The 27,600-nt window shown below is 36.2% G+C and overlaps 6 protein-coding genes and 1 long non-coding RNA gene across 7 annotated transcripts; 4 read left to right on the plus strand and 3 right to left on the minus strand.

Annotated features, from left to right (window-relative positions):
* Nucleotides 1–704: 704 nt before the first annotated feature.
* On the plus strand, nucleotides 705–4,564 carry LOC110849960 (glutamate receptor ionotropic, delta-2). The gene is made up of 7 exons (XM_022097443.2): nucleotides 705–760; nucleotides 997–1,472; nucleotides 1,560–1,628; nucleotides 2,823–2,922; nucleotides 3,045–3,326; nucleotides 3,413–3,746; nucleotides 4,184–4,564. Exons 1-7 carry the CDS (start codon nucleotides 705–707, stop codon nucleotides 4,562–4,564), a joined length of 1,698 nt encoding a protein of 565 aa, XP_021953135.2.
* Nucleotides 4,565–5,302: 738 nt separating this feature from the next.
* LOC118435761 lies at nucleotides 5,303–8,682 on the minus strand. The gene is made up of 4 exons (XM_035852175.1): nucleotides 7,593–8,682; nucleotides 6,579–7,101; nucleotides 6,012–6,259; nucleotides 5,303–5,760 (listed from the first exon to the last, which is right to left on the minus strand). The coding sequence occupies exons 2-4, from the start codon at nucleotides 6,799–6,801 to the stop codon at nucleotides 5,479–5,481; spliced, it is 753 nt and encodes a 250-aa protein (XP_035708068.1). The 5' UTR covers nucleotides 6,802–7,101; nucleotides 7,593–8,682; the 3' UTR covers nucleotides 5,303–5,478.
* A 541-nt stretch (nucleotides 8,683–9,223) lies between these two features.
* On the plus strand, nucleotides 9,224–9,801 carry LOC110849666. Its single transcript, XR_002547870.2, has 2 exons — nucleotides 9,224–9,426; nucleotides 9,503–9,801. It is a non-coding gene; the product is annotated as an uncharacterized LOC110849666 (long non-coding RNA).
* Nucleotides 9,802–9,818: 17 nt separating this feature from the next.
* Nucleotides 9,819–12,387, minus strand: LOC110849665 (hydroxyacid oxidase 2). Its single transcript, XM_022097099.2, has 9 exons — nucleotides 12,073–12,387; nucleotides 11,848–11,999; nucleotides 11,516–11,636; nucleotides 11,285–11,418; nucleotides 11,066–11,129; nucleotides 10,862–10,994; nucleotides 10,446–10,565; nucleotides 10,254–10,365; nucleotides 9,819–10,151 (listed from the first exon to the last, which is right to left on the minus strand). The coding sequence occupies exons 1-9, from the start codon at nucleotides 12,213–12,215 to the stop codon at nucleotides 10,075–10,077; spliced, it is 1,056 nt and encodes a 351-aa protein (XP_021952791.1). The 5' UTR covers nucleotides 12,216–12,387; the 3' UTR covers nucleotides 9,819–10,074.
* Nucleotides 12,388–12,967: 580 nt separating this feature from the next.
* On the minus strand, nucleotides 12,968–14,233 carry LOC118435882 (SEC14-like protein 2). The gene is made up of 3 exons (XM_035852379.1): nucleotides 14,123–14,233; nucleotides 13,546–13,836; nucleotides 12,968–13,274 (listed from the first exon to the last, which is right to left on the minus strand). The coding sequence occupies exons 1-3, from the start codon at nucleotides 14,208–14,210 to the stop codon at nucleotides 13,099–13,101; spliced, it is 555 nt and encodes a 184-aa protein (XP_035708272.1). The 5' UTR covers nucleotides 14,211–14,233; the 3' UTR covers nucleotides 12,968–13,098.
* Nucleotides 14,234–18,329: 4,096 nt separating this feature from the next.
* On the plus strand, nucleotides 18,330–20,338 carry LOC110849961 (ATP-dependent DNA helicase PIF1). Its single transcript, XM_022097444.2, has 2 exons — nucleotides 18,330–18,343; nucleotides 18,463–20,338. The coding sequence occupies exons 1-2, from the start codon at nucleotides 18,330–18,332 to the stop codon at nucleotides 20,336–20,338; spliced, it is 1,890 nt and encodes a 629-aa protein (XP_021953136.2).
* Nucleotides 20,339–21,325: 987 nt separating this feature from the next.
* Nucleotides 21,326–23,946, plus strand: LOC118435598. The gene is made up of 4 exons (XM_035851892.1): nucleotides 21,326–21,382; nucleotides 21,462–22,737; nucleotides 23,392–23,534; nucleotides 23,646–23,946. The coding sequence occupies exons 1-4, from the start codon at nucleotides 21,326–21,328 to the stop codon at nucleotides 23,739–23,741; spliced, it is 1,572 nt and encodes a 523-aa protein (XP_035707785.1). The 3' UTR covers nucleotides 23,742–23,946.
* Nucleotides 23,947–27,600: the final 3,654 nt, after the last annotated feature.

Consider the following 27,600-nt stretch of genomic DNA (forward strand, 5'->3'; position numbering starts at 1 on the left):
AAACACAACACGCACAATCAAGTACAAAAACGACTTATTGGGTTCTTATGTATATGTAGAAATAAAGCAAGAATTACATACGCCATGCCGATACGGAGTAGCGTAAAAAAGTGGTGAAAACTATAAAATTACAAAACTCCAAATCGATAATTTATTTCCTACGTGACCATTGAAAGATTTGGCATTAAATTGAACTATATTTGAGTCATAAACAATCAATTAAATAATATGCTAATTGAAAAATGAAGTTTTGTGCGTAAAAATAATTTACACATTTCCCTATGTGAATTCAATTCAGTGTTGAAGTTTTCACCCTGTAATGCATACGTGTCAATAACGGTTCACACCTACATACTTTCCGTATAAAAATTGTCGTCAGAGGGGAAAAAAGGATGGCAGGAAAATATCTAAATTTATTTATCTTGAACTTTCTCCTAGTTTTTACAAAATTTGCGGCATGTTCTTCTTTCCAAAAAATGGGTGGATTTATAGTTAACCTTGTCCGTACTCGGTCACCTGAGTGTTCTATTGTCTTTATTTGGAAAAATGTGGAAAATTGGGACGGATTGATCACCGGTGTGATGTCAAATCTTCGGTTGATTCCATACTACAACGCCGCATTTTATAATCTTCCTGGCAAGAGCTATGCGACCAATTTTAGCATTGTAACGATTACACAGAATCAAAAGGCTGCTACATGCAAGATGGCGGTCGTCATGATTGAGGATATACGAACAGAGTTTCTGGAACAAATTAGAACGTAAGCATTAATATTTGTTATCGACATGACCGAGCAGAAGTCACTGTTTCGAGTTCTGCATTAATTGAGAAAGGCTCGATTCATGTTGCATTATTTTCTAAAAATAATCCTTTATTTTCCCAATTTTATTCTGAGAAACCGTTTATGTAGAATATTTGGCCACTTTTCTGTAGGATAATTTCTACTCGGGATAGTCACTTTTACGCCAAATTCTATTCTAATTCTGATCTTCTTAGAACCTTTTCGCCCACATACAAGCCGTTTATTACTACTCACTCTGACCCATGGGTATGGGCCACACCAAGCCCGAGCTTACTGGACCGACTCCTACTGACCGACACGCTTCCGGGTAGAACAAAGTACAAACTAGGATTGTCCTCCAAACCCAGTGGCGAGTTGTATATCAAATCTGTTTGTTACTTTTGTAACAATGGGAATCCTCAGTTGGTAGAGCATTCACTCGCTGAACCAAATCATGACTTCTTCCGCGACTATTTTCGCAATCTGAACGGAAAATTATTGAGGATATCGTTCCCAGCGATACAATGGATAATCGAGATTGACCCCAGGGTATCAGTCAACAATGCGAAGCGTGGAAAGTGGAAGCCATTATTTGATGATTTTCTTGTGAAATCATTTAATTTTACATATTACATGTTTCTCACCACGGGGAAAGGGTCTGGGAAACAATTCCCAAATGGAACTTGGACAGGTATACACGCCTGATTTTTATGCTAATGTATACATACATCCTTGCCATAATTGAATGATTTGTTAATATTTGTAACGTGTGTTGTAGGAGTTGTTGGTGACCTTTTGTACGGCAAGGCGGATGTTGGAATTGCCACGGCTAATGCACCTGATAGAAGTAATTATAAGTATATGCATACAATGCAGAATTATATGTAATATAATTCTAGGATATACGTAGTACATATCGCCGCTGTTCGTGCAAAAGTTGTCGGTTGAGAAACCTGGAAATATTAGTTGTCACATCCATTTTTTGGGAACTTCATATACGAACTACCTAGTCAGGTACGAAATTCTTTGATAAACGTTTTTTACTGCAGAAAAATAACAGGTAAGAATTTTTAATTTAAATTTTCCACATGGATGCATAATATACCTGTGTATAAAAATACTAAATATCCAAATTTCCTCTTCTGGAGCACACAAACTTACAAAATCTGATGGTAAACTGATCGCCTGGATTACGCACGGTTTCCTGTGGAAACTTATCCCAAGCCTTGCGTAAATTTAACAAGGAAAATTAAAGAATTTGCACTAAGCAAAAATCATACATACCCCTGGCAAATAGAAAACGTCGAAGATCTCATCCCCCTAAGTCTTTGATGGTTTGAATTTGAATTAATCTCCTGGAAAAAGCGAAACCCAGTTTTTTTCTAGAAAGGGTTACAGCGCAAGCCAAGAATTACATTACCAAAGTTGCCAAACGTAGTGTAAAACCTTTGAAGTCCGGCCTATTGAAAAATAGAAACTGAATTTCTTAAAAGGTCACGGCTCAGCCATATGGTGCATAAATTGTCCAAAATTGACTATGAGCTCATTTCATCGATTTTATTTGGTCACAAAAATTCCATTTGTAATATCAGACCTTAATCATCTGGATTATGACTTGGGGCTTAAAATTTAGACCATGGCCTGCTCTAAAACTTCCACTGGTGCAGAAGTTCTCAAATTTTGTTTCTCATCGCTTGTGACCATTTTCCGGTAGAAACCGCGCGTGCTCCAAGCGACCGGCCGTCCATCAGATTTCTCAAGCGTGTGTACTCAAGGAGAGGAAATTTGGAAAGGTAGTATTTTTATATTATACACAGGTATACTATGCATGCATATGGAGAATTTTGATTAAAAATTCTTACCCGTTATTTTTCTGCAGTAAAAAACGTTTATCAAAGAATTTCGTACCCGACTAGGTATTTAGAACATTCTGTCGACGTTTATCACACATTTTAATCTGACAACTGATGTTTCCGACTGGTTTCTCAACCGTCAACTTGTGCACGAAGAGCGATGATAGGTTTCTCCATGTGTGTAACAGTTCACCACATCACCTTCACCAATTCTTTCTTCGATAAGAACGAACTCAGCATCTTCACAACGTCAGGAGTTAGAATATTTAGTCCGCTCGCGCTATTGTGGTAAGTGAAAATTTTCTAGTTGGTTATCTTCAATAAAAATATAGTGAAATTGTGTATACTTTCATATTTATTTTCCTGAATTTGTTCACTAAATACTATTTATTCCCCACTTTCTGATCCAGGTCGTTTGACACATTGTCCTGGATGTTTATTGGGATCGCTACTGTCATCGTGATTCTGACGTTCAGCTTTATTTCATGGTTTTACGGGTATCATTTCGATGTGAAAGAGCCTGGTGGTCTTGTCATCGCTAAAGAGGAGAAAAATATTCCCTTAACCAACCATACATTTTTCGTCCTTACGAGCTACCTCAATCAAGCCTCCGCCATACCAAAATTTGCAGCATTTCGATGTTTTGTAGCCTTCTGGCTCTTTTTTACACTGATAATCACTACAATCTATAGGTGAGGAAACGTCCGAAAATTATGTCAGCAAAAATTCCCCATAAAAAACCCTACCCTTATGTAAAATGTTTTTTATTTAAAAACAGGTCCAAAATGGTTGGATTTCTCGCGTTTCCACTGTACGAGTCACTTCCACAAACATATCGTGACTTGGCATATTCCAACTTTACCCTTGGTTTCGTCATGGAGGGTGACTCTGCCCTCAACACGTTCAAAGCATCAAGAGATCACGTTTATGTAAAACTGATCAAGAAAATGGAGATTATTCCTTTAAACGCGTTAAACTGTGTGGAGCGTATTCTCAAGAGGGCAGGATATGCTTGCATATCGTACACGCAATCTATGGAATACGTCAAAACGAAAAACTTGTCATGTTCGGAATCAAGAAAGTTGATCCGGGCTAAAGAGACGACTTATAGCGTAATTCTATTTATCTAATCTATCTAGAGCGTACTCACGAGAACGGTTTATTTCGCATCGTAACTATAGTTACGATTATATATAAATACATAACTTAGCAAACTTGCGAAAAATTTGTGACGTGAGAGGATTCGTAAGCTATATGACTTTTCAAATCTTGCAAATCTATTACATAAATACGTAAATCCACTTATTTTTATGTCATTTCCATGGATTTCTGTAACTTCTCTTGCTAGTAGTGATGGTGAGAATGGTTTTGCGAAATAAGAATATGCTCATTGGCTGGATAAATAAGAAAATCCTATGGCTTTCTAGCAAAAATTTTGCGAAATCTTGCAAATTTCAATTTTCGAGATATGTAGGCGAAGGTTGACGTGAATACGCTCATACCGTCAGGATCTACATTTTTAACGAGTAATTACCCTTCTGCCCCGCAGATTTTTGTGGGTTTGGCTCTCACAGGAGGATCAATTTACAAGGAGGGATTCGATCGAATGATTGCTCGCACGAGATCATTTCATTTACCCGAAGTGTGGAAAGTCTTCAACTTGTATCACAATGTGTATCTGCCAAAGCGTGCTTGGTGGCTTGAAACTAACAATTCAGAAAAGTTGAGACAGACATCGAAAGCGGATGAAAACGATGACCTAACACTGAGACATATCTCTGGAGCTTTTTACGTTCTTGCTGGTTGTCTCGCGCTCTGCCTTGTCTTCTTTACAATGGAGGTAATCACTTATTGGTTGAAGGCCTACAAGGTCACTAAAATGAACCATGCCGCGCCTGTTAGCAAGATTGTGACACCTTGCCCCATTTAAAATTCGAAATTTTAAAAATACGATTATTTTAAGAATAATTAATTAATTACTACTAATTCGTTAATAATTAATTTTGAGAATACGAACCCAACATATTTTTGCACCACCCACGTACATATGTATTTTACCCTAAATTCCGTCTACATCGTAATCTTACACCACATTTCTCTCTTGAGTCATTAACTTTCACTTCACTCATCAGAAATATTTAACGTATATATGCAAACTGCATAGCTTTACATATTGTACTCGGCGAGTACAATATGTATGTGAGTATATGTATGTGGTATGTATGTGATATGTATATGTATGTATGCGAGTACAATATGTGCGAGTAGTACTCGCACATACAAGACCTACTAACACACATTGTTCATTTATCGTACACAATATACGATAACGCAATAATGCTATAAATTTGTGAAGAGAAGTTCTTGTTTCTATATATTTATGTATTTACCTTGTAATTAGGTACTTATTTATTTAAATTCATTACATCAAGGTCTCTGCACTTGGGGGTTGCTTTGGAGATGAATTCGAAGCTACAACAGGTTGTGTCAGTTTATTCGATTTTTAAAAAAATTCCAAAAATCCGGAGTTGGAGAATTCGCAAAATTTAAGCTGGATTTTTTTACGTTGTCAAGAGTTACAAATTAAAAATCGAGCGTAAATTTTGCGAATTCTCCAACTCCGGATTTTTGGAATTTTTTTAAAAATCGAATAAACTGACACAACCTGTTGTAGCTTCGAATTCATCTCCAAAGCAACCCCCAAGTGCAGAGACCTTGTCATTACATACATATGTTTTTAATCTACGAATTAAAAATATCATAAAAATATCATAGAGCAGAAAGAAATATGTAAATTCAGTCAATGCGTCAATTTCTGCTTATCTCCATAATTGTGCGTCACATTCATTTTCGAATTAACAAAGCCCTAAACGTTCCGCGAATTATGCTCCTCATAAACTTAGGCGAGGACAATCGCGTAATTGTGAAGACTCCTCCAGTTCCTATTTTCAAGGGCCGACATCCCCTCCGAAATTTTGAGAAATAGCTTTTCTCCTCTCGCGATGCACAGGAAAGTTGCTTCCACGAACGCAACGTTGTTTTGGCATATTCTCGGAAATAACCAGACGTCTCAAGGACCAGGATCCACATGATCTGCATCGTCAAAGACCAGAGGATGAGGAGCAACTATAAGGAGACAAATGATAATTTATTTCATGTAGACATATGCAAATTAGGGTCAAATTAGACATTTGATCTCACGTCAGGGTCATCGACATGTCCAAATTTTCGCACTCGATCATAAAACTGAGAACTAAAAGCACGGTGGCGAAAACTGCGCGTCTGCCTTCGTTCTGGCGGTATCCCACCCAGTACCCACAGACGGACGGACGGACAAAACGATACCATAAAGCAGCTGACGATACTTAATAACTTACCTTTGTGGGAGTGTCCATTGAATCTCTGCCATGAATTACGGATACATTACAAAACAAAGAAAACTGTCCAAACGCGAATTGCAAGACGAGTAAGGGCGAGCCGATAATGTCCAAAAACAGTTGATGCATCACTTCCACTCTTCTATATTCAGCGGTTAGATTCCAAACAGAAGAGCGTAGTTCGGGCGAGGACTTGTGTTTCAAGGGCCCCACCCTAAACTCGCAATTGATGAGGGGCAGGATCGAAACTGGGAGACAAATTTTCAGAAAATGTATTTTTTAAATTTCATAATCTTATATGTAGGAACTTTTGCCTCTTGTCTTCGCCCTTAGAAATCCAGTATTAAAATGACACCAAGATTGGCAGAGATTCATATACGACTCTATCAAAGTGGTATTGATAAGTGATATCATTGAGTACTTAATAGCTCGGAACTAAAATTTGACCATATCGCTAGAAAATTTTTACGAAATTTTAATACCAAGCAGCGGCAATAACTTTAATACCGAGAAATCAGTACCTGCCTGACTATATATACCAGATTTCTAAGAGTGAAATTCACTTACAAATGTAAACGACCACGAGCAGACTCACAATCCACATTTCTTGCCAAATCCCAAACGCGTAATACATGGGGACGAAGGAGTAACCCCAATACACGAGGGATGAATATCTCCACCTCGGGGGGAGGACGGTGGGGAGCAGGATCGGGGTGTCAGGGAAGAGAAAGTAATGCAGAACCGTGGTCCATGGAACCGTAGAAAAAAATAAGATGCACATCACAATCATTACGTCCAAACCAATGGGTATGTTTCCCTGCTGATTTGAGTATACAAAGTTGTGTGTCAACTGGAGCGACGGTGGCGCACATACCCATCTGTGTATTATTTAGTTGCTAGGTGAGAAGTGGTGGCGCTCGGGTGCAACACCTACCAGTGTATTATTAGTTGGTGAATGTGCATAGACGGCGCTCATAGTGTGGCTACTATCGCTCGTCCAGTACTTCTTCTAGATAGAATAGTATAGTTCTGTGGTCCAAACCAAGTCCTGTCAAGGATCGTCTCGGGTTGTAAGATGGAATCCATCTCTCTAAATAGATGAATATTTAGAAAAATTGTAGGAAATAGACCAAATTTTGAAGAAAATTAAAAATCAAAAAAACCTTGAAAACACTAAAATTTAAAATTTAAAATTTATATTTCATATTTTGTCTTTTAAATTTTATTCATTTTTTAAACTTTACTGCACTCTTAGAAATCTATTACTAAAATCATACCAAGCGATATTCATATATCGCTCTAGTAAACTGGTAGTGATGTGATTGTACATAGTTATAGCTCGGTATTAAAGGTTTACCATATTTGTATCAAATCCCTACGGACTGGTATAATTTTAATGCCAAGCGGTAGCAACTTCCCCACCGAGAAATCAATACTTGGCACCAGATTTCGAAGAGTGCACATATTCTTAGCATTTGCCAGTCAAAATAGCTTGGCATAATTTGTCAATAAATTCCATGATTAAATTTCCTATCACAAATATTTTCAAAATTTCTCATCCAATATTTACACTTCACTCACGTTCGAACTTGACCGTGTATCTGACCACCCACGTCGACCAGAGACAAATGTCGGAATGTTTCAAAGTTATACAAACCATGGAACCAAGCGTTAGCATTGCGACGGTTGAGAAGGCATAACAAATATGAAATTTGCCACGCTGATCATTCCATTTCCACCAAAAAATTTCCGCCGTCCTTCCGCAGAAGAAAGTTGTAAGGCCGCAAAAAAATAAAGTTGCCAAGTAAAATTTCACTCCTGAAAATTTCGTAGTGTAAAATTTTCTCTTATGCAGGTCAAAATTGAAAGGGCTCACTCCCACGAGCAGAGGGATGAAGAGGGAATGATACACTAATTTTAGTCCGGATTTGCTATACATGTCGCTGTTACCTATTTTTTACTGAGGCACATAATTCATGCGGTCATTGGTAACTTGTAAAATTTGGACGTTTTGTGAAATAATTTTTCAAACTTTTACAAAATGATGAGACGTCCTTCATCCGAGTAAATTTACAAAAATTTGTAAGCTAATTTTATTTTTTTAAACTTTGTAAGTTTACGAATTTTACGATTTTACTTACATACCAAGGCCTGCGTGATTTGCGTACTGAGTTCTAAATAGGTTGCAACATTCTACTTATATTTTTCAGTTTAACTAGGACAGAGATGAGTATGAGGGGTTACACAAAAAAGTTGGCGACTTATTTATGGGGGAATTAAATATTCGGAAAAATTGGAAAACAATGAGAAGATAAGTAGATTACTGGCTGTAACTTCCGAAATTAGTCTTAATTTCATGGCAGAAATTGCAGTCTAAAGTCAGAATTTGAACCAATTACCTTACATTTCCGTGGTAAACAATTTTATTACAGGGTTCGGAAATATTTAGGTTATCATCAACTTAAATAATTGGGGGTTGTACGGGTACACATGTAAATATTTAAAAGTTGCTACAGTATGGCGACCACTGATGTAAGATGGAAAGAAGCATGAATAATCTAAATATAGCGAACTATGTAAAAATGTATAACCTAAAATTAATAATGGACAACATTCTAATTACTTTAGAGGAAATAAACTTTGCTACGACGGGAAACAAAATAATTTTGTCTTCGCTAGCTTTATTTCAGATTTTCGGAGTCTTTAAAGCAATGTTTGATGCTTTCGAAATAAACTATGTAACTGTAAATTTCAAAAATAATCTCATAATTGATATCAATTATTCCAGGAAGTGAATTATTTAAAGTTCATGGTTTCTTTGATGACGGAGAATTAGATAAAATTATAACCTGTGACAATTCCTGGTTTGATAACCAGGAAGTGTACAGTGCATTCATACATACATCATATGTCCATATCTTAATTTGTATATAACATTTGCAGCAAATTTTGAACGGAACTAGAGATCATTGACCGACTCAAATTCTATTGCAAATTGTTCCCATTTACGAACATGTGGTTATATTAACTACTTGGATTCATAACCGTTAATTGTAATGCTAATTTTGTCGGGCAAAACCATCTGGCTATTTTTCTTATCAAAATGATTTCCGACTTAAATTTGTCGATATTACCATAATTTTAGCACCCAATAAATCTAAATTCATAAATGGACATGTATAAAAGCTCACTTATTTGACAGCTGAATATCACATACCTACATATTCTCAACTGAAAAAGAAGCAAGAAAATAAATTATTCGAATAAAAAACATTTTGAAAAAAGCGTACTCAATTTTTACGAAGAACTTAAAATCAACCAAATTTTAAGATGGGTTTAAAGTAAACTGGGCCACTTTTCTTCTCCACTTTGATCTTCTTAGTTGTCATTATGTCCACAATTTCGGAATCAATGGGTACAATATTTTACTTTCTATATATTCACATATCCATATTTTGAATCATGTTGACTTGTATGGTTTCAAAATTCAGGTCAGGACGCTTGCGATCGTTGCCGCACGACTTGCGTGGAGACTGGGACAAAAGGGGTGGGGTGCACGAGTTATTTGTGCTTCTTCAGTTTTTGCAAGTGTCTGGGGAAAAAGGATTGCGATCTTCGATTTTTCGCACCAAAAAATTTTGTTAAGAAATAAGGTTAAGAATTTTGTTAAGAATTTGATTTCAAAATTGTATGGGTATGGTCAATATTTATGTAAATTGTATGGGAAACGATTGTCATTCGTTACTACGATTGAGAATGATTAAATAAATTATGGGTTGGGTTAAATTTACCATGAATTTAAACTTATTTCTAGAATCATTGTTTTGTATTTCCAAAATTTTCACAATTCTCAAAACTAATGCAAATTGCTTAATTTGTTGTAATGATGGTGATGAAACTTGTGTTCAATGAAGTGTAATAATTGTTTATCCTTGAAACCGATAACTTCAGAATTTCAATTAAAATTAAAATTATTTCATCGCGTTATCCGCTATTTTGGATCTTGCATGAAAAATTTATGGAGTTTAAATTCTTGCAAATTGATTTATTTATTCGCGAATCTTCAGTAATCGGATGATAGAAAGGGTTTGTAATTTTGAATAAATTTTGAGCTGATGTTGCTTCCTAAATCTGTGACACCTGGCCAAATCAAATAAAACGATTTTGGTTTATGTCACCTTCTTTACATAAGTATTTTCACGTTTAACGTATGTAAATTCATGTCATTTCATAAATATTGACCTGCCAAAGCCATGGTTTTGTCAAGCTCATTTGTCAGTATTTCCAACACTTTGGCGGCACCCTGCTCACCGCCAACGGTCAGACCTGCGAGTGCCGTTCGTCCAATGAAAACCTAGACAATTAATTCGCGAAAATTTTACTAATAAAAATATGTTGTGGAACGAGGAAACATTTTTTAAATTTTTAATTTGCCATTTTAGCTCCAAGTGCTAACGCTTTGAAGACATCGGATCCAAGGGTGATGCCACCGTCCAGGTAGACTTCAACATTACTGGATTTAGTCGAAGCTACTACTTCCGGTAGGACGTCAATCTAAAATTATAGAAATTTATGGACAAATCTTTAATCTTTCTAAAAGGTTAAAATCTGCTAATCCTACCAAATAACCTCTCAGATTTTTTTAACGGATTTTAGGATTAAAACTCTACCAGCAATTATAGCCATCAATTCATTGAGATATTTGTAACGTTATCGACTCCTTACGCTCGTAAATTTAGAAAAATAAAGATTGTACAATAGAATTAGGTTATATATTATTTGCAAAGTTTACTGGATGACATCAACTCCAGCGAATTTCCTAAATTTATTAAGTCAAATATGTATCTAACCGCTGGCATGACGGAGTCCAACTGTCGCCCGCCATGGTTTGACACGATGATGGCGTCGACGCCATGCTCCACGGCCAATTTGGCATCTTCTCCGGTAAGAATGCCTTTCAAGATGAGTTTCATTTTGGTTTGCCTGGAAGGACGTGATTCTCAGGTGCGTGATTTTGAACTTATTTACATAATTAAGGTAAAAATTGATTTTACTCTCTGATCCATTTAACGACATTCCAATCCATGCTGGGATCCATATCTTCCGGAACTTGCTGTTCTGCGATAAAATTGTTTATTCCTTTATAATAAATGCAAGAATTTCATAACAGGGAAATATGTAAGTATAATTAGAACTTATAGACTTGACAGAGTCTAAAGTAATTCTGGAAAAAAAGCTATTCTTATAATGTTAATCCCGTTGATTAAATTTACCCTGCATTTCCGGAAGTTTCCAAGGTTTCCTTTTGAAACCGAGTCGATTTGCAGGAATTTGACAATCCACTGTTAAAACGACTGCCTCGTAGCCAGATTTTTCAGCTCTTATTAAAAGGTCTTTGTTCACCTCGCTAAATACATAAAATGGTGACGAATTATCCGATTTAATTGAAAAACTTTTATGTAAATAGCAAATTATCTGGGGTTAATTAATTAAAATCGTCTCACATATCTTTTTGGTAGTACAACTGAAACCAAAGCCTCGTTTTTGGTGCGGCAGCAGCGACCTCTTCGATACTTGCGGTCGCTAAGGTACTCAGAACGTAGATGGCGCCTGATCGCCCCGCAGCTAATATTATTTTAAAATTCAATTAACATTGTGTCAACTCGTTTATTACATAATAACGAAATTCACGCAGGGCTTTGTAACATTGTAAAATCCGTAAATTATCTAATATTTTTTACAAAATTTTAAAAATATTTCTAAGGAACATTAGCGTTCCCAATGGCTGTGTCAATTGCATCATTATTTAATTTGGGAAATTATGTCTATGTGTCACCTCTTGCCACACCACATTCTCCATCGGGATGAAAAAGGGCCTGCTTAGAAGTTGGTGCCACACCGATCGGAATGGAGGCTGGAATTCCGAGGATCGTCGTGGTCAAGTTTATGGCAGAAACGTCGCGCAAAATCCGAGGACGAATTACATATCTGGAATTTTTTTAATATTCCAGAGATTTTGGATGGCAAGTAATAAATAATTTATGCAAACATGTATGCATACCTTTTGAAAGCCTTCCTATTTTGGTCTAAAGCCCATCCTTCGTCTGGAATGCCTTCAAAATATTCCCAGGATCCGTTCGAATCTTTGGTGAGCTTTGATTTTGCTGCCTCGTAAAAATCCTGAACACATAAGAATTTCTCCATTTCTGAGAAATTATGTTCCAAATTAAGAATAATTTTAATGAATTTAGAGTGCAGTTAGGTTAGTTGTGATCAGTAAATATAAGGAGAATAATGTAGATATTTATGTATAAAGCAGCTGGAAGATAATCATGGAATAAATTGTTTGTATGTAAGGTGAGAACAAGGTCAGGATTTGAGATTGATTACATATGCCAGTAGACCAAGAAAATTGACAAGTTAAGTTTCTTAGCATTTTATACTGGAGAAATCCAATATATTTAGTAAGATACGTCAGGCAGTAGTCTCATGTCATGTTACGATAAAGTTGGGATGAGTAGTGTATAAATAATTTTAAGCAACTCGAATTAATATTAACCTGAACTTGAAAGCGCAGTGATGTTATTATAACATTGTTATATATACGTATATACATGTGCACCAGTATGTATGATACATACACAAAGGATGCAATCAATTTTTCGGAAAACATACAAAATGCTAAAAATAACCATGACTTCTGTCCATGTATTCCCAACCCCCTAAACTCTATCGTATATGTACAGATATTAATTTTATGAATGGTTCCTGAGCATGTACGAATTTACTTACATATTTATTTATTAATAAATCGAGGAAATATGTATGTATGCACAAATGGTGTCCCAATGATGCTATACATACTTAAGGATGAGGTTGACAAGAGGTGATTTTAATTTAGCTCACTAGACAACAAATTTCAAAAATTGGCTAATAAATAAATTAAATGGCATAATTTTCACATTCATAGAAGCCTTGACAAAATCAATACATCTGTATTTCCATACACAAAAAACAAAATTCGGCAAATTTATTTCTTACAATTTGGTTAAACTGAAATAAACGAATATTTTCGTCAACTTGATTCTTAATCATATTTTCGTGTGCCTCCATAACTACCGGGGAGTTGATCGGGATCAATTTTAGCCTGCAGGTACGCCGACCATTCCTCTTTATTCGAGCCAAACACCTTAAGTGCTTTCCTCGACGGGGGAGAAAGTAATGGCCGAAAAACATTTAGAGCAGCATCGAACGAGTCCAAAGCTGAAAGAAAGTATTACACAAATAAAATTATGAGGTTTCTCTTATGTAAAAATGAATAGAAACTTAAACATACACAAATGTATATTTCCAAGTAAATAGTTACACTCTTAGAAATCCGGTATAAAAATAATACCAAGCGATATTCATCTATGACTTTACTAAAGTTGTATTGAATTGATAAATAGTTTGGTATTAAAGATTTATCAAATCGATAGCAAGTTTTTACGGACTGGTGGCAACTATACCAGATTTCTAACAGTGCATAAATTACCATTTATGAGAATAATTTCCTCCGCTGCTCCTGGAAAATGCTTTTCGTACATGGTAGCAAAATCTGTGAACAGTGTGAGACATTTGGCACAAAGGTGTTGCTCGGCGTTAAACTTGTCAACGTTGACGATTAAGGTCCACTGGGTTCCATTAATCTTTCCCTGGTTGAATAAATCTCTGGTTATTTTATGAACCTCGTCCGTTCCTTTGATCACCCAACGAATCAAAGTTTTGAGCCGGCCTTCGTCCGATGCCTGGCGAAGGTCCCATTCTCCAAGGGAGTAAATCATAACTATGGTGAAGAGAAATATGAATTTTATGCCCCGAGTATTTCGAATACGAAGATTGGGAATTAAGATTTGTACACTTAGTTTTCGCACAAACTGACAAACTCTAAATTTATCATGAACAAAATGAGAAACTTAGCATTTACTTGAGAAATCAGTTTACCTAAAACCTCTAAATTCGCAATCTCCCTAGTATCGGAAGTACTGCAGGAAATTTTAAAATTGAAAAAGTCCAGAAAACTTTATAAATAGATAAGTAAATTTCAAAAATTTGTAGTACGCTTGACTCACTAGGTTTGCCATCTTTGTCCACCCCATCGACGTGGTATGGATTATTTTTTTCGTACTGTGACCAATCCTCATTTTGTATGTTATCCATCCCGTAATCCTTCCACCATTTCACCGTCTGAATAAAAAAATTGGGTTTGGATGTCCGATCAAAATTATGTATGCGTTTTAATTAATTTCACAATGAGTCAATTAACGCGGTCCCCGATGAAATTGTGAATTCTTTAAACTTACAAACTTTTGCAAAAGTTTGTAAATATTTCCAGTGAAGGCTAGCTTACCATTTTTTGTAAACTAACTTTTAAGCTCATTCTTAAACTCTTAAACTTACAACGGCGTCTCTTTATTTTGTAAAAGTCTGTAAATTTATTTTACAAAACTTATGGATTTTACAAGTTGCCAATCATTGCGTGCAGATTTTTACCTCCAGTATCATATCTCTGGCTCGCTGTACATCCCATTGCCTGGCTAAATGAAATAAAAACAGATATGTATAACATATGAGTGTTAAGAAATGCATTACAAATTTACAAAAATTCGAAAAATTATTAAAATGACAAATTTTGCTATTTGCGCAAAATAACTGCTCATAATAAGTACTATTTATGCATACTTTCTTAGGCTAATCTTAAATAAAGAGAGAACTTACCTATATATTTAATAATTTCTACCTTTTAAATAGCGGAGAAGATTCAAGTCGTCTTTCATCCATTCTTGAGGAAACTTGATCGTCTCCAGCGCTTCCTTAAACTGGATAAAACAGAATCGAAATTTAAACATATGTATGCAAATTCAGATTCTAAATATATATGAATATGGTTTTCAATACCTTATCTAATTTCTGCTTTTGTGATTTTGTAACGGTGAGATTTTCAGATTGAGATGATAGCCGAGTCAAAGATAAAATGAATAAAATATGTAACACATGAAATTTAATATTAAATTTCTTAACCAACATCTTAAAAATTCTGATATGCAAATTGTTTTCAAAAGTGTTTAAAGGCTTCTACTAAACTAGATGACAGGGTGCAAATTACATATGTATTTATAGGCCACGAAATAAGGAAAATCACGAATTATTGATTTCATTTAGTGACTTAATTAATCCTGTTTTCCTACAGCAATAAACTTTATTTAAAAATATTTTATAATTTAAAACGTGAAAAATTTGTAGAAAAATTAAATTTTAATATTTGTAGTTTCTTACTTGACGACCTGAATGTCTGGATACTTTATTCGCAAAATTACATAAATGTGCTTGCCTTGCATACATATATTTATGTGAATACAAATTTACATGGATCAACTTTTCCTTGTAGGTGAGCAGGGTTTGGAAAATCACTTCACAATGTGATTTTATGTGATTTATGTGATTTATGCAATTTTTTGAATGTCTTTGATTATGGGGCAAAATGAAAAACTAAGTATCTTTACGTGTAATATGCATTTTAGTTAAAACAAGATTACTTAATATTCGGAATCCGAGCAAAATTCTGAGCATCTTATTTTCATACTCGGTGTGTTTTGACCAACTTCAGCTTTTACATATGTACAAATCAAATACAAAATTCAACTTTGTCCTATGCATTCAGCTGAAGTCATACAGAAAAATGTAAATGAATTTCATGCTGAATCCTGATATTAGGTTTTTTCTAGAATGCATTTTGATGAAGTTGTCTCACTTTTCCTCAATACATGCATCACAAATCACAAAACTCACAATTGTCATATAAATCACAGAATGTAAAAATCACATAAATCACACCTACATATTTAAATCATAAAGTTTGATTATCGCAATTTCAAATCTCTGCTTATGTAAAAGAATTTTATGCTTAATAATTTAGTTGGAGTTTCAACGAAAAAAAATTCTGAATATCTAATTTAACGATGAGCTCGTCATTCTGCATATTTATGTAAGGAAGTAAAATTTGAACCTTCAGAATTAAATGGCACTTTAATTTGATTGCTAAATAAACCTAGTTCCTCTAATAAATAACTCGTAATAATACATAATTCTCGGTAAAACAATACTGCATAATGTGTATTTACAAACGAAACTAATTGGTCAATCGAAAAAGGTAAATGAATAACAATCAAGGCCTAAAAGGGCTAAATTATGTCTCCAAATCGATTCGTTTCCAAGTACAAAGCCAGTACAAAGCCGTTGAAAATGAGAATATAATTTAGTTGCAGGTCGTCATAGGATTTTTCGAGCCAATTTGTGGTTCGCTCTAAATAAATTAGATTGGGTAAAATTTACCCAACTAATTAACGTAAAAGGTTGAGGGGACAACATTAATTGGGTAAATTTTACCTTTCATTGGGTAAATTTTAAACACTTGTTGTGTCATAGCAAATTTTAACTCAACCGACCGAGAGTAAATTTTGATCAAATTTATTTAGTGTGCGCACTATCATACAGTAGTAAGCGTAAGCCATCCATATAATTATTTCAGTCAAAACTCGTTGTTGTAATTTTTGAACGATGTTTTCATTCATATTCGGTCATTTTCTTTCATAAGTACTAATTTCATTTCTTACTTCATTCCATATATATTTACCTATGCACATACATCGAAAAGCATTGGGAGACGCGATTAGAATTATGCTATTAGAATGGCCTTATGAACGCGGCTCAGTTTGAATATCTAACAACTTGTAAGTATGGTCGAGACATTTAGACACATCTAACTTCCATAAAGCGTTAGTGTTAAGTCGCTGCCTGCCTGACTGACCGAGGAGTGATGCGATGCAAGCTGCCCCACTCTCACTCCGTCTCACTATTGACTGTATCCACCGCGATACTCTCTTCTTCTCGCTCAGTCGGATCTGATGAGCAGACCGACAACAACACATTTTTCCACAAATCCTCCAAGTTTCACCTCCTCCTCCCACTTAAAACCACCACCCATAACAATATAAATAATTACATATTACACATACATTACATTACGCACATACGTACGTACGTACGTAAACAAACGTACATATTTACTACATACATACATACATACATACATAGACATATTTACATACACAATATACAACTACATTATCCTACGGGGTAGTATCTTTCACGCGGATAAAGGCCAAAGCGCCGTATCAAAGGCCAAAGTGCCGTATTAAAGGCCAAAGTGCCGTATTAAAGGCCAAAGTGCCGTATTAAAGGCCAAAGTGCCGTATTAAAGGCCAAAGTGCCGTAATAAAGGCCAAAGTGCCGTAATATAGGCCACAGTGCAGGGTACCGTAACAAAGCATAGCGTAGTGTGCCGTCATAAACAACAGGGTGCTGCAACAAATTATATTAAACTGAATAATGCCCCCAAAGAGACAAAGGACTGCCGAAGGAGATGCTGAAAGAAAAAGGCAACATGCTGAAAATATGCGCATGCGCCGTGCAAACCGTTCTGAAGAACAACGTTTAGAAGAACGCGAAAGAAATGCAGAAAATAAGAGAAACCGAATTGCAAATCTCTCTGCGGAAGAACGTTCCATTGAACGAGAAAGACGTGCAGAAATTGAACGAAACCGAGTTGCAAGTCTCTCTGAAGAACAGCGTTCCCTTGAACGAGAAAGACATGCAGAGATTGAACGAAATCGAGTTGCAAATCTCTCCGAAGAAAAACGTTCCATTGAACGAGAAAGACGTGCAGAAATTGAACGAAACTGAGTTGCAAGTCGCTCTGAAGAACAGTGTTCCATTGAGCGAGAAAGGCATGCAGAAATTGAACGAAATCGAGTTGCAAGTCTCTCTGAAGAACAACGTTCCCTTGAACGAGTAAGACATGCAGAAATTGAGCGAAACCGAGCTGCAAGTCTCTCTGAAGAACAACGTTCCGTTGAACTGCAACGGAACTCAAAGAACAAAAGACATAGAGCTGCAAATATGGCAACCCCTCAACGTATTGAACAAAGGCGTGCAAATGTTGCGGCTGCATCAACTTCAAGAGCCCCAACGAGGCTTAGAAATCTAAATCAGACCATTCATGCGGCATCAATTAATAGGTTTAATGAAGCCGACATACAGCAGCACACCTGTGGCGAATTAAATGTTCCATGTTCTTTCTGTGGTACTTCAATGCAGATAATGTAGAAGCTGCGGCCGAAAGAGCCGGATTAAAAGAAACTATGCTGACGGCTTGGTTTAAATTAAACGATACAGATGGAAATGCAAGGCTTTATTTATATGCCGATATCCCCGAACATTATGTCTTTAATAAAGTAAGTGGAGTCTGGAAACCACGTCAAAGAGAGACAAATAATACAATCGGTAGAATGTATCCTGTTAATTTATCTACCGATGCAGAAAAATATTGCCTAAGACTACTGTTGCTTCATAGGCGAGGGGTTACTTCCTTTGAAGATCTTAGAACTGTGGAAGATGTAATCTATCCAACCTTCAAAGAGGCAGCCCAAAAAAGTGGCATATTTAGTGATGATGCAACTTGGGACTTTGCATTAACCGATGCAGCAATTTGGAAAATGCCTCGGCAAATGAGAGACTTATTTGCGTATATCTGCGTGTTCGCAGTTCCTCCTAACGCTTTGGAACTTTTCGAAAAATACAAAGCTGATTTGTATGAAGATTTTGCAAGAGATGCAAGGCACAATCACACAGATAATTGCCAGCATTGTACAAATCTTGCTTTAGTAGAAATTCAAGCAATTCTTATCTTGAACTACAAGAAATGCGAAGACTTTGGCTTGCCGTCTCCACCAGCCAACATGCGTGCGGCTGCAGAAGAGTATTTTGATGTACTTGCAGAGAAGCAAAAAGGTGACGCATTGCAAGAAACTCTTAACTCTGAGCAACGAAATGCTTTCGATACAGTGTTAAATGCGGCAGAAAATGATAACCTTCCCCACAGAATATTCTTTATGGATGGAGTTGGTGGAAGTGGGAAAACACACGTATACAAGACCATACTTTCCACAGTGCGTGGCGAAGGAAATATTGCATTACCTATGGCATCAACCGGAATTGCAGCCAATTTGCTTGATGGTGGACGAACTTACCATTCGCAATTTAAATTCCGCATTCCTATAGATGACGCAACAACATCACCAATTCGATCGAAATCAGCAGATGCTGAGCTATTTAGACAAGCAAAATTGCTCATCTGGGATGAAGCTACAATGGCCCCAAGTCTTGAATTAGTAGCAGTGGATAAATTTCTTAAAGAAGTGATGGATAATCAAAGGCCACTTGGTGGTAAAGTCTTACTATTAGGAGGAGATTTTAGACAAACGTTACCTGTAGTTCCTCATGCAAGTAGATCTGCCATTGTAGAAGCGAGTTTGAAATTTAACAGCTTATGGCGAAAAGTCAATATTCTACATTTACTTAGTAATGTAAGGTCTGTAGACAAAAGCTATAGTGATTGGCTACTCAAATTGGGAGATGGCACATTAGAAACTCCTCTTGGCCTCCCTAAAGATGCAATTGAAATCCCAGAACAACTTATTTGCCGGGAGTCAATAATTTATGAAATATATGGAGAACGTCTTACGGTTGCCAATGTTGCCAACTTTTCAAAAATGGCAATTTTGTGTCCAAAAAACTCTGATGTTGACAAAATAAATGAAGACATTTTAAATATTCTTGAAGGAAATTCGGTAACTTATTGCAGTACGGATTCCGTGGATGATGAAAGTGCAGAGGATAGACAACATTATCCTGTTGAATTCCTAAATGGTTTAACGCCATCTGGAATGCCTGTCCACAAGTTAAATCTTAAAAAGGGCAGCAATATTATGCTCCTTAGAAACTTAAATACGAAACGAGGACTGTGTAATGGCACCCGTCTAATTGTTGAAGACTTGAAGCCCAATTTAATAATTGCAAAAGTGCTTACAGGGTCTGCACAGCAACAAATTGTATTCATTCCAAGAATTGATTTGTCCACTGCAAATGCAGATTTTCCATTCGTTTTACGAAGAAGGCAGTTCCCAATTAAATTGGCATTTGCAATGACAATTAATAAGTCTCAAGGGCAAACTTTAGACAAGGTCGGAGTATATCTACCTGAGCCCGTCTTTAGCCATGGACAATTATATGTTGCCTTATCAAGAGTGCGACGCTTTGCAGATGCAAAAATTAAGATAATAGACGGCCCAGAACAGGGAAAACTGATTGAGGGCTCAGACAGAGTTTTTACCAAAAATGTGGTCTACGAAGAAATATTTTCGAAGCAATTAGACCCGGATGGTCAATAATTTTAGTTAATTTGAGCTAGCGGTGGCTCAGACAAATGTACCTTCCGTGCTTTCTGAATAAAACACAGAAAGCCTGTGGGGCAGCACGCAGAAGGGGGTCCACGTCCCCTGCCCTGGGAGGATATGATATCCTCCAAACGCTTCTGCAAAAATGATATCTAAAACAATACCGACAAGAAATACATTTTATATAAATAGATACACTCTAGGACCCGTCCTTGGACGGGCTATACGCTAGTTCTTATATAATATATAATATACATTACCCATCTATGTAAACATGTATAATTTACAATAGTAAATGCCTTGTACCATATCTCCATGCATTTATATTATGCTGAAAATTATTAGGTGTAATGGAATTTCTGCCCGCCAAAAACACGTACCCATTCGATTAACATTGCGAGCGGGCTGAAATTCAAATGAAATCCATCTCGCTGAATCATTTCCTAATAGTGCATAGGTATATATGTATTATAATATATCTATTATATCTGTAATTATCAGTATATTATGGCACATGACTGTTAGATAACTAAATTTAAATCCACGCTGATGCGCGTCATTGTCAAATTTTCATCATGTCGGGTTGAATTTGCTAAAATTTTATAATGAACTGGAAGCAACTGATGCTTACGTCACTTTTTACAAAAATCGACGACATACATTATGCACGGCCTCTTGCTTCTTGCGACTTCTTGCGAAATGGAAACAAAGTTGATCGCGACAGGAATGAAGAAACGTGTAAATATTTTGCACATAATTAAAATTAATTGGATAAAAGATAAAACACGTGAATATTGATCAATCTACATAAAAGAAAGTGTAAGTTCTTACAGAAAATTTGCTGTTCAAAAATTTCAAGTACCTAGCTTCAAAAATTACCAATTACATGATTTACTTATCAATTCTGAAATTGACATATGTATATTTGTTGAAATTTAAAAACAAAATCCTTAGATAACAATTCAATTCATCTCGGGTGCAATGGAAGCTAGTCGAGAGGAAAGGAGTGTGCAAGAAATCGCACTGAATAATCCGATTGTAAGCCAAAATATGTACAAAATAAATCTAACCCCATTAAATAGAGTTAAAAATATGAAACTACTTTGTCAACTTTCAGATTTTAAAGGAAATATTCAAATGTGCATCAACTCCATTGAAAAGTTGTCGACTGGTTTGCCAATTTTGGAACAATATTGTCCTCTCCCTTCCAAATACAAGACTTGCCTCAAAGCTGGCCCATAACGACAAAGATGATTCCGACGACGATTCTCAAGCCGTCCAATATTTCAGCCTATGTCGCGCATTGGATGGCCGACTGGCGAAACGGATTAGCGCCAACAGTGACATCGTTTCCTTTGGCTGGAAGCTGATGTACATTTGCGACAAGTTCAATGACCGGGTGCAAATTTTGGAGCTATGCTTACGCAAAGAAAATTCCCTAAAGCTTGTCTGTCCAGTTTTAAGAAATTGTTGCCCCAATTTGAAACAATTGCGAATTGTAGGCAAATTTATCGCCAAGGATCTGGATCTTTTTCCACCGGGAGAAGAACAAATTCTGCCAGTAAAACCAAATTTGACCTTGTTCGCCCTCACTTGCTGGAATTTCCGCCCGGAAATTAAGTTTAGCACGACTCTTGCCAATTTAATTGATTTGGTGGTCAACGCCTCGCCAAATTTAAGCGAGGTCACCATTCCGTGGGGATTCTACCCAGATTTGTCAAATTCCAAGAGTCTGGTATCCTTAAACATCGCGCTGGATGAGGTCGACCCAATTAAAATTGAAGACATCCAGAACGTTTCAAAACTGTCGGGAATGTTGCATCAAGTCAATGGCCAACTGGTCAACCTGACTATTGGGACTGTTCAAGGCGCTTTTCTACTATTACCGTCGACGCACTACCGTTTTGAAAACAGACCTCAAATCGGATTCCACTTGACGAGAAGGATGCCCAAGTTACGAAAGTTTTCCAACCGTATCGTCGAAATGTTTCGGTGTGCCGACTTTTTCCAGAATATCGAAATGATGCCCTTCCTGGAAACTTTGGTGATTGGAAGACAACTGGAAAAGCGTGGCGTGGATGAAATTTTGCAGGGAATTTGTAAAGCGAAAATGGTTTTGCCTAGTGTAAGGAACTTGGAGGTTGTTGAGTTATTCAATTCCAGATTACTGGACAGGGTGGCGACTGCGTTTCCGAACGTTGAGAGGTTCGAGATGGTTCGCATGTTGGCGAGGGAGGTCGAGGGGGAAGTGAGGAGATTGGAGGTGGCCGTCGTGCTAGAAGCGTTTCGGGGTTGGAAGAGATTAAAACATTTGAAATTGACCTTGTCCGAGTTTCCTGTGCAAATGGGGGAATTTATCTGGGGGCTTTTGCGAGGCGAGGAATTGTTTCGACGTAAGTGAAAAAATTAAAAACTGTGTAAAATTTGAAAAAATGTAACAAATCCATTTTTAAGCTACGATGGGATTGTGTAACAAGTTATATCAAAAAGTTATGTACATATTTACTAATTTGTCATTAATTAGTTATTTTACTTAATTTTTTGATTAAATAATTCAACGGAAAGATATGTCATACATGATCCATGTTTTGAAGAATAATAATGGCAGCGAAGTTAAAGTTTTTAGTAAATTTTGCCTCCACGGGGCGAAAACCAAGGCACATATGCTTCCCTATATTTTTTCATGGGGGCTATGTATTTGACGCAAAGACGAGTCATGTGATATCTAATTTTTGCCTTGTTTTTTTTTGCTATAACTCGTTACACAATTCCGTTATAGCCTGAAAAAAGGTCCCATTATCAATGTGCATGCGTGCATGCATGCACATTGAAGTACTGCCCATTTCTTGCATTTTTTGGGACTTCCTATTTCCTGTAGTTTGTTCTAAGAAATGCCGAAAATGTGCAAGAAATCAAACCGTAGATTAAATAATTTATGCATTTCACTCACAGTCTTCTTTAAACTATCATGCGCTATTCTTATCAAATAAATATATACAAATTTCTTTCATTATCATATTTACTTCATCTTTCAACTCAAATTTCAGGGCTTTCAACGTTAGAAATTAAGATGCGTCGCTGGGATGAGAATTACGAGACCCGAGATTTTTCTGAGGACGAGATGTCTCTGTTTAAGCAAGCGCTTCTCGTGATGGATAAGATGGACCGAGTCACGATTGCCGGACTTGATGTGAGTAGATAAATACGACTAAAAGTTGGTTTTTAACTGATTAAATAATTAATTATGTACTTAGCTCGTGAGCATTTAAGAGATACGTATTTTTATGAATTTTGTTTCCAGTTAAGCACAGAATCTAGGAATAATATAATGGATTTCGTAGCGTCGCATAAAATATCTGCGTCCAAATTTAGAATGATGGGAGGGGAATTCCTGTAGTAATTAAGTACGTTTAAATTAATTAATATGTACTCATTTTTTGGGTAGGTCAAACATGTAAATAAAATTTTGTGAAATGACGAAATATTGCATTTTCGATAGAATACAGAGCGTGTTTCAAGATACAAAACTCAGTTTAGTTTTTGAGATAATAAGTGTTAGAGACACCTGGAATTATTGAAATTTGCATATGTTGTACCAGATAGTCAAGGAACAGTTCGCAAAACAACTCTTAGTTCTGTGCACCAACGTGCCCCCACACCCCCGCCCCCCCCACGGAGTGCGAGGTAGTCGTAAAAGAGTTTTCCAAAGATGAATTGTACCATAAAAAATTGTTAAGAAACTGCCGACGACTGAATTCAGCGCTAGTCAAACCCATATTTCCAGTGTATTAAATGACACCAGCATAAAGAGTCAGGGATCATTGGCTGGAGTTCCACCTCCACTAAAGTGGCGTCCAAGAGCAGCCAGCATCGAGGATGAGTTGGACTAGATTGCAAATTTCATCAATAAAGAAAATCCATCATCACATAAAAGTATGCAAAACGTTGGAGGTGAGTCAGATAACAGTTTTTAGGGTCATTCACTCTGACCTAAAGAGACCAGCGCCGAGGAGGACCCGGTTTACGCCCCCAAGCCGTCTTACATCAAGTTTTTCGAAGTAACTTTGTGATAACTGTATGAAAAATAATTTTCCAGAAATAAATTTTAAACTCAAATTACTCTTGACGAGTCGCCTGACATTATTCAGATTAATTATTTTGGATTTGAGTACTTGAAGCAGAGATTTTCAAGTGTACGGCTCGGGCGCTAAATGGGTTTTGGAAAACTTTTCACGGGCGGGTGGAACAAAATCACTCCAAAAAAGTGTCAAACGTGATAATGGCGTAGAAAAAGCGATTTCACCTCTTTAGGCAAACTAATGGGCTACACGTTTAATCAATTAACAACATTCACCAACGAAAAATAAAGCCGTAGGAAATTAAATAAAAGTGAGTTTTGTATCTTGAAACACTCTCTGTAGTGTGAGAAATTATGCCCGTAAAATTTTAAAGAATATAATCTTAATTTTGTCTGAAAATTTAGATTATACTAAATTTATTCCCATGTTTTTGTGCTGATAAAAATTGTGATGTAAGTATTTCGTACGAATAACTAATTAAATAATTATTTATTTAAATACAAATGAAATGCTTAATTCATTAATAGATATTATCTTTTATTCGGATTTTGCATAACTTTACATGTGTATTTAAATTAGTTTAAGGCTAACTACGTTCAAATTTGAAAGTGAGTAAGACCGAAAATAAATATTTTAATCCAAAACAAATAAAATAATCATAACGATGGTAAAAAAACTTGGACCACAATTTCTTGGGAGCAATTCGTTTGGTTTTTTACTTGCCATGTTTATTAAAAAACTATTTTTTATTAATTTATTACGTATAAATTTAATACTTCATTTGCAAGGAACAATATGTATGGCATACATTGTATGCCCTATATTAACGATATCAGAAAATGTACGTCAAACATTTTTCATGAATGAACAAAGATGTGAATTGAGACGATGGGGGCCGTGCATAAAGCAAGTGCTGGATTTGGGAGAATTCACATCGAGTGTGACTTATCTGCTACGATTTTATAATTGGATTAAAGTTGATTAGGTCAAATCTCACCTGAAATTAATGGTATCCCGTGCAGTTCATTCCCACTGTTTCCATTAGGGAGAGCCCAATGGGAAACAGTGTTGGGAAAATGGGAAGGATTCCCCATCACTTTTCTCAAATACGAACCCATTGATTCCCATTCGAAATTTCGGCAGAAAAATTCCACTTCGGCATATATGATATCGGTGAACAGTATCCAGTATGATAATATAATATATGAAAACCATCAAAATTCCCTTTGGATATCTTAAAATAAATCCCAGAGCAAAAACAAAATATCGACTATTAAAAATTCAATGTATTTATTTATACAAGAATCCAATTAATAAATTTTATACTATTCTTAATTCTCCCCTACCAAGTTGAGATACTCCTCAACTCTCGTTTCTGAATCATCGGAATTCGAACAACTGAATTCCGGCGACGTGATCGTAGAATTTCCAGCCAGACCTGTGAGACGATTTATCTTCTTTCTGTCATCCCCAGGAATATTGTGAAGCTTCTTTTCAAAAGTTAACCACTCAACAGTATTTGGCTTCAGGTCGAAAATTTCCGTTGTGTAATCTATAAAAAACAGTACATTTTCTTTTAGGTTTTTTCATGTTTTTTTTAACCATATAGATCAATAATATGATGAATATCAAGCTCACCCTTTAATGTTTTAAATCGGATAGGGTCGATACATCTTCGAACGTTGTTCCGAATTCAAAATAGCTTTCGTCCTCCCAACATACGACGGCGTGGGTCATGTCACCGCAGGTATATTTCAAAGAATAGAAAATTGACCAGAGCGAGTAATTTAGGCTGACCAAAGAGAAACTAAAAAAGCATGACGAGGAGTGAATTCCAAATATGCCGCTCAGTACGTATTTATCGGGGATGCTTGATATATTTCATGCCTTTTCGTCTAAATCCAATATGATTAATTCAGATGGGATATTGAGTTTTGTAATGCAAGTATGTTCCAATCAGATCCCGTTAACGTTAGCAATTCCATTGGGGACCTAGCAGTCATTTTCCTGTATACAAATTTCCAATTGGATTTTTTACATGAAATGCATATATGCATCACATCTTATTGGAAATATACTATAATCATAAGGGATCCGTAAGGATCCATCTACTGTTCAGATTCCCCAATGGATCCCAAGTCTCAGAAACGCACGGGATACTTTTAAAGTATGCCATTGATGAAATTTATCATTTCGCCCCTAATATTTCGCGAACAAATCTCCCGGGAAGTGCAAATGAACTAATTCAGTTTGTTCACGACGGGATTTAAAAAACCAAGAAAAGTGCAAATATTTTACACATTCTTTTTTAGAATTAGAATTGGTTAGGTCAACTGCGTGAATATTTACCAATCTTAAAGGGTAAGTCCTTATAGAACATTTGTTACTCATTCCAAAAATTTAAGATGCCTTATATGACTTATTAAGTAATAAAAAATATCAATCTGCAATCTGTAGAGCAAATTATTTCTTGGAATTTTTTTATAATTTCTTCTTCATCCAACAGTTTGACTTCCGCTGGAATGGAGAATGTCAATCGAGACGGAAGGACCGTGCAAGAGATGGCACTGAATAATCCGATCGTAAGTCTAACTAATTTGAAATTTAAATCTATTAAAAAATATTTTAAACAATATATTTCGCCCCTCTTTAGATTTTAACGGAAATATTCAAATTTACACCAACTCCCTTGAAAAGTTGTCGATTGGTTTGCTAATTTTGGAACGATATTGTCCTCACCCTTCCAAATACAAGACTTGCCTTAAAGCTGACCCGTCACAACGAAGTAGAAGATTCTGCTGAAACCGTCAAATTTGTCATGCTATGTTTCTCATTAGATGACCGACTTGCGAAACGGATTAGGGCCCCAAGACCCATGCTTTCCTTGGACTTGGAGCTGATGCACACTTGCGACAAATTCAGTGACCGGGTGCAAGTTTTGGACCTGTGTATATACGGTGAAAATTCCTTAAAACCTCTCTTTCAAGTTTTGCAGAATTGCTGCCCCAATTTAAAGCAATTACGAATCGAAGGCTCCTTCATCCAAGCCAAGGATCTGGATCTTTTTCCCCCCGGAGCAGAGCAAATTGTGCCAGTAAAACGAAATTTGACCTTGTTCACCCTCACCGGCTGGAATTTCGACGCTTCCCCCAGTTTCTCACGACTCTCACCAATTTC

The sequence above is a fragment of the Folsomia candida genome, unplaced genomic scaffold (assembly GCF_002217175.1).
Source record: "Folsomia candida strain VU population unplaced genomic scaffold, ASM221717v1 Fcan01_Sc005, whole genome shotgun sequence".
NCBI lineage: Eukaryota > Metazoa > Arthropoda > Collembola > Entomobryomorpha > Isotomidae > Folsomia > Folsomia candida.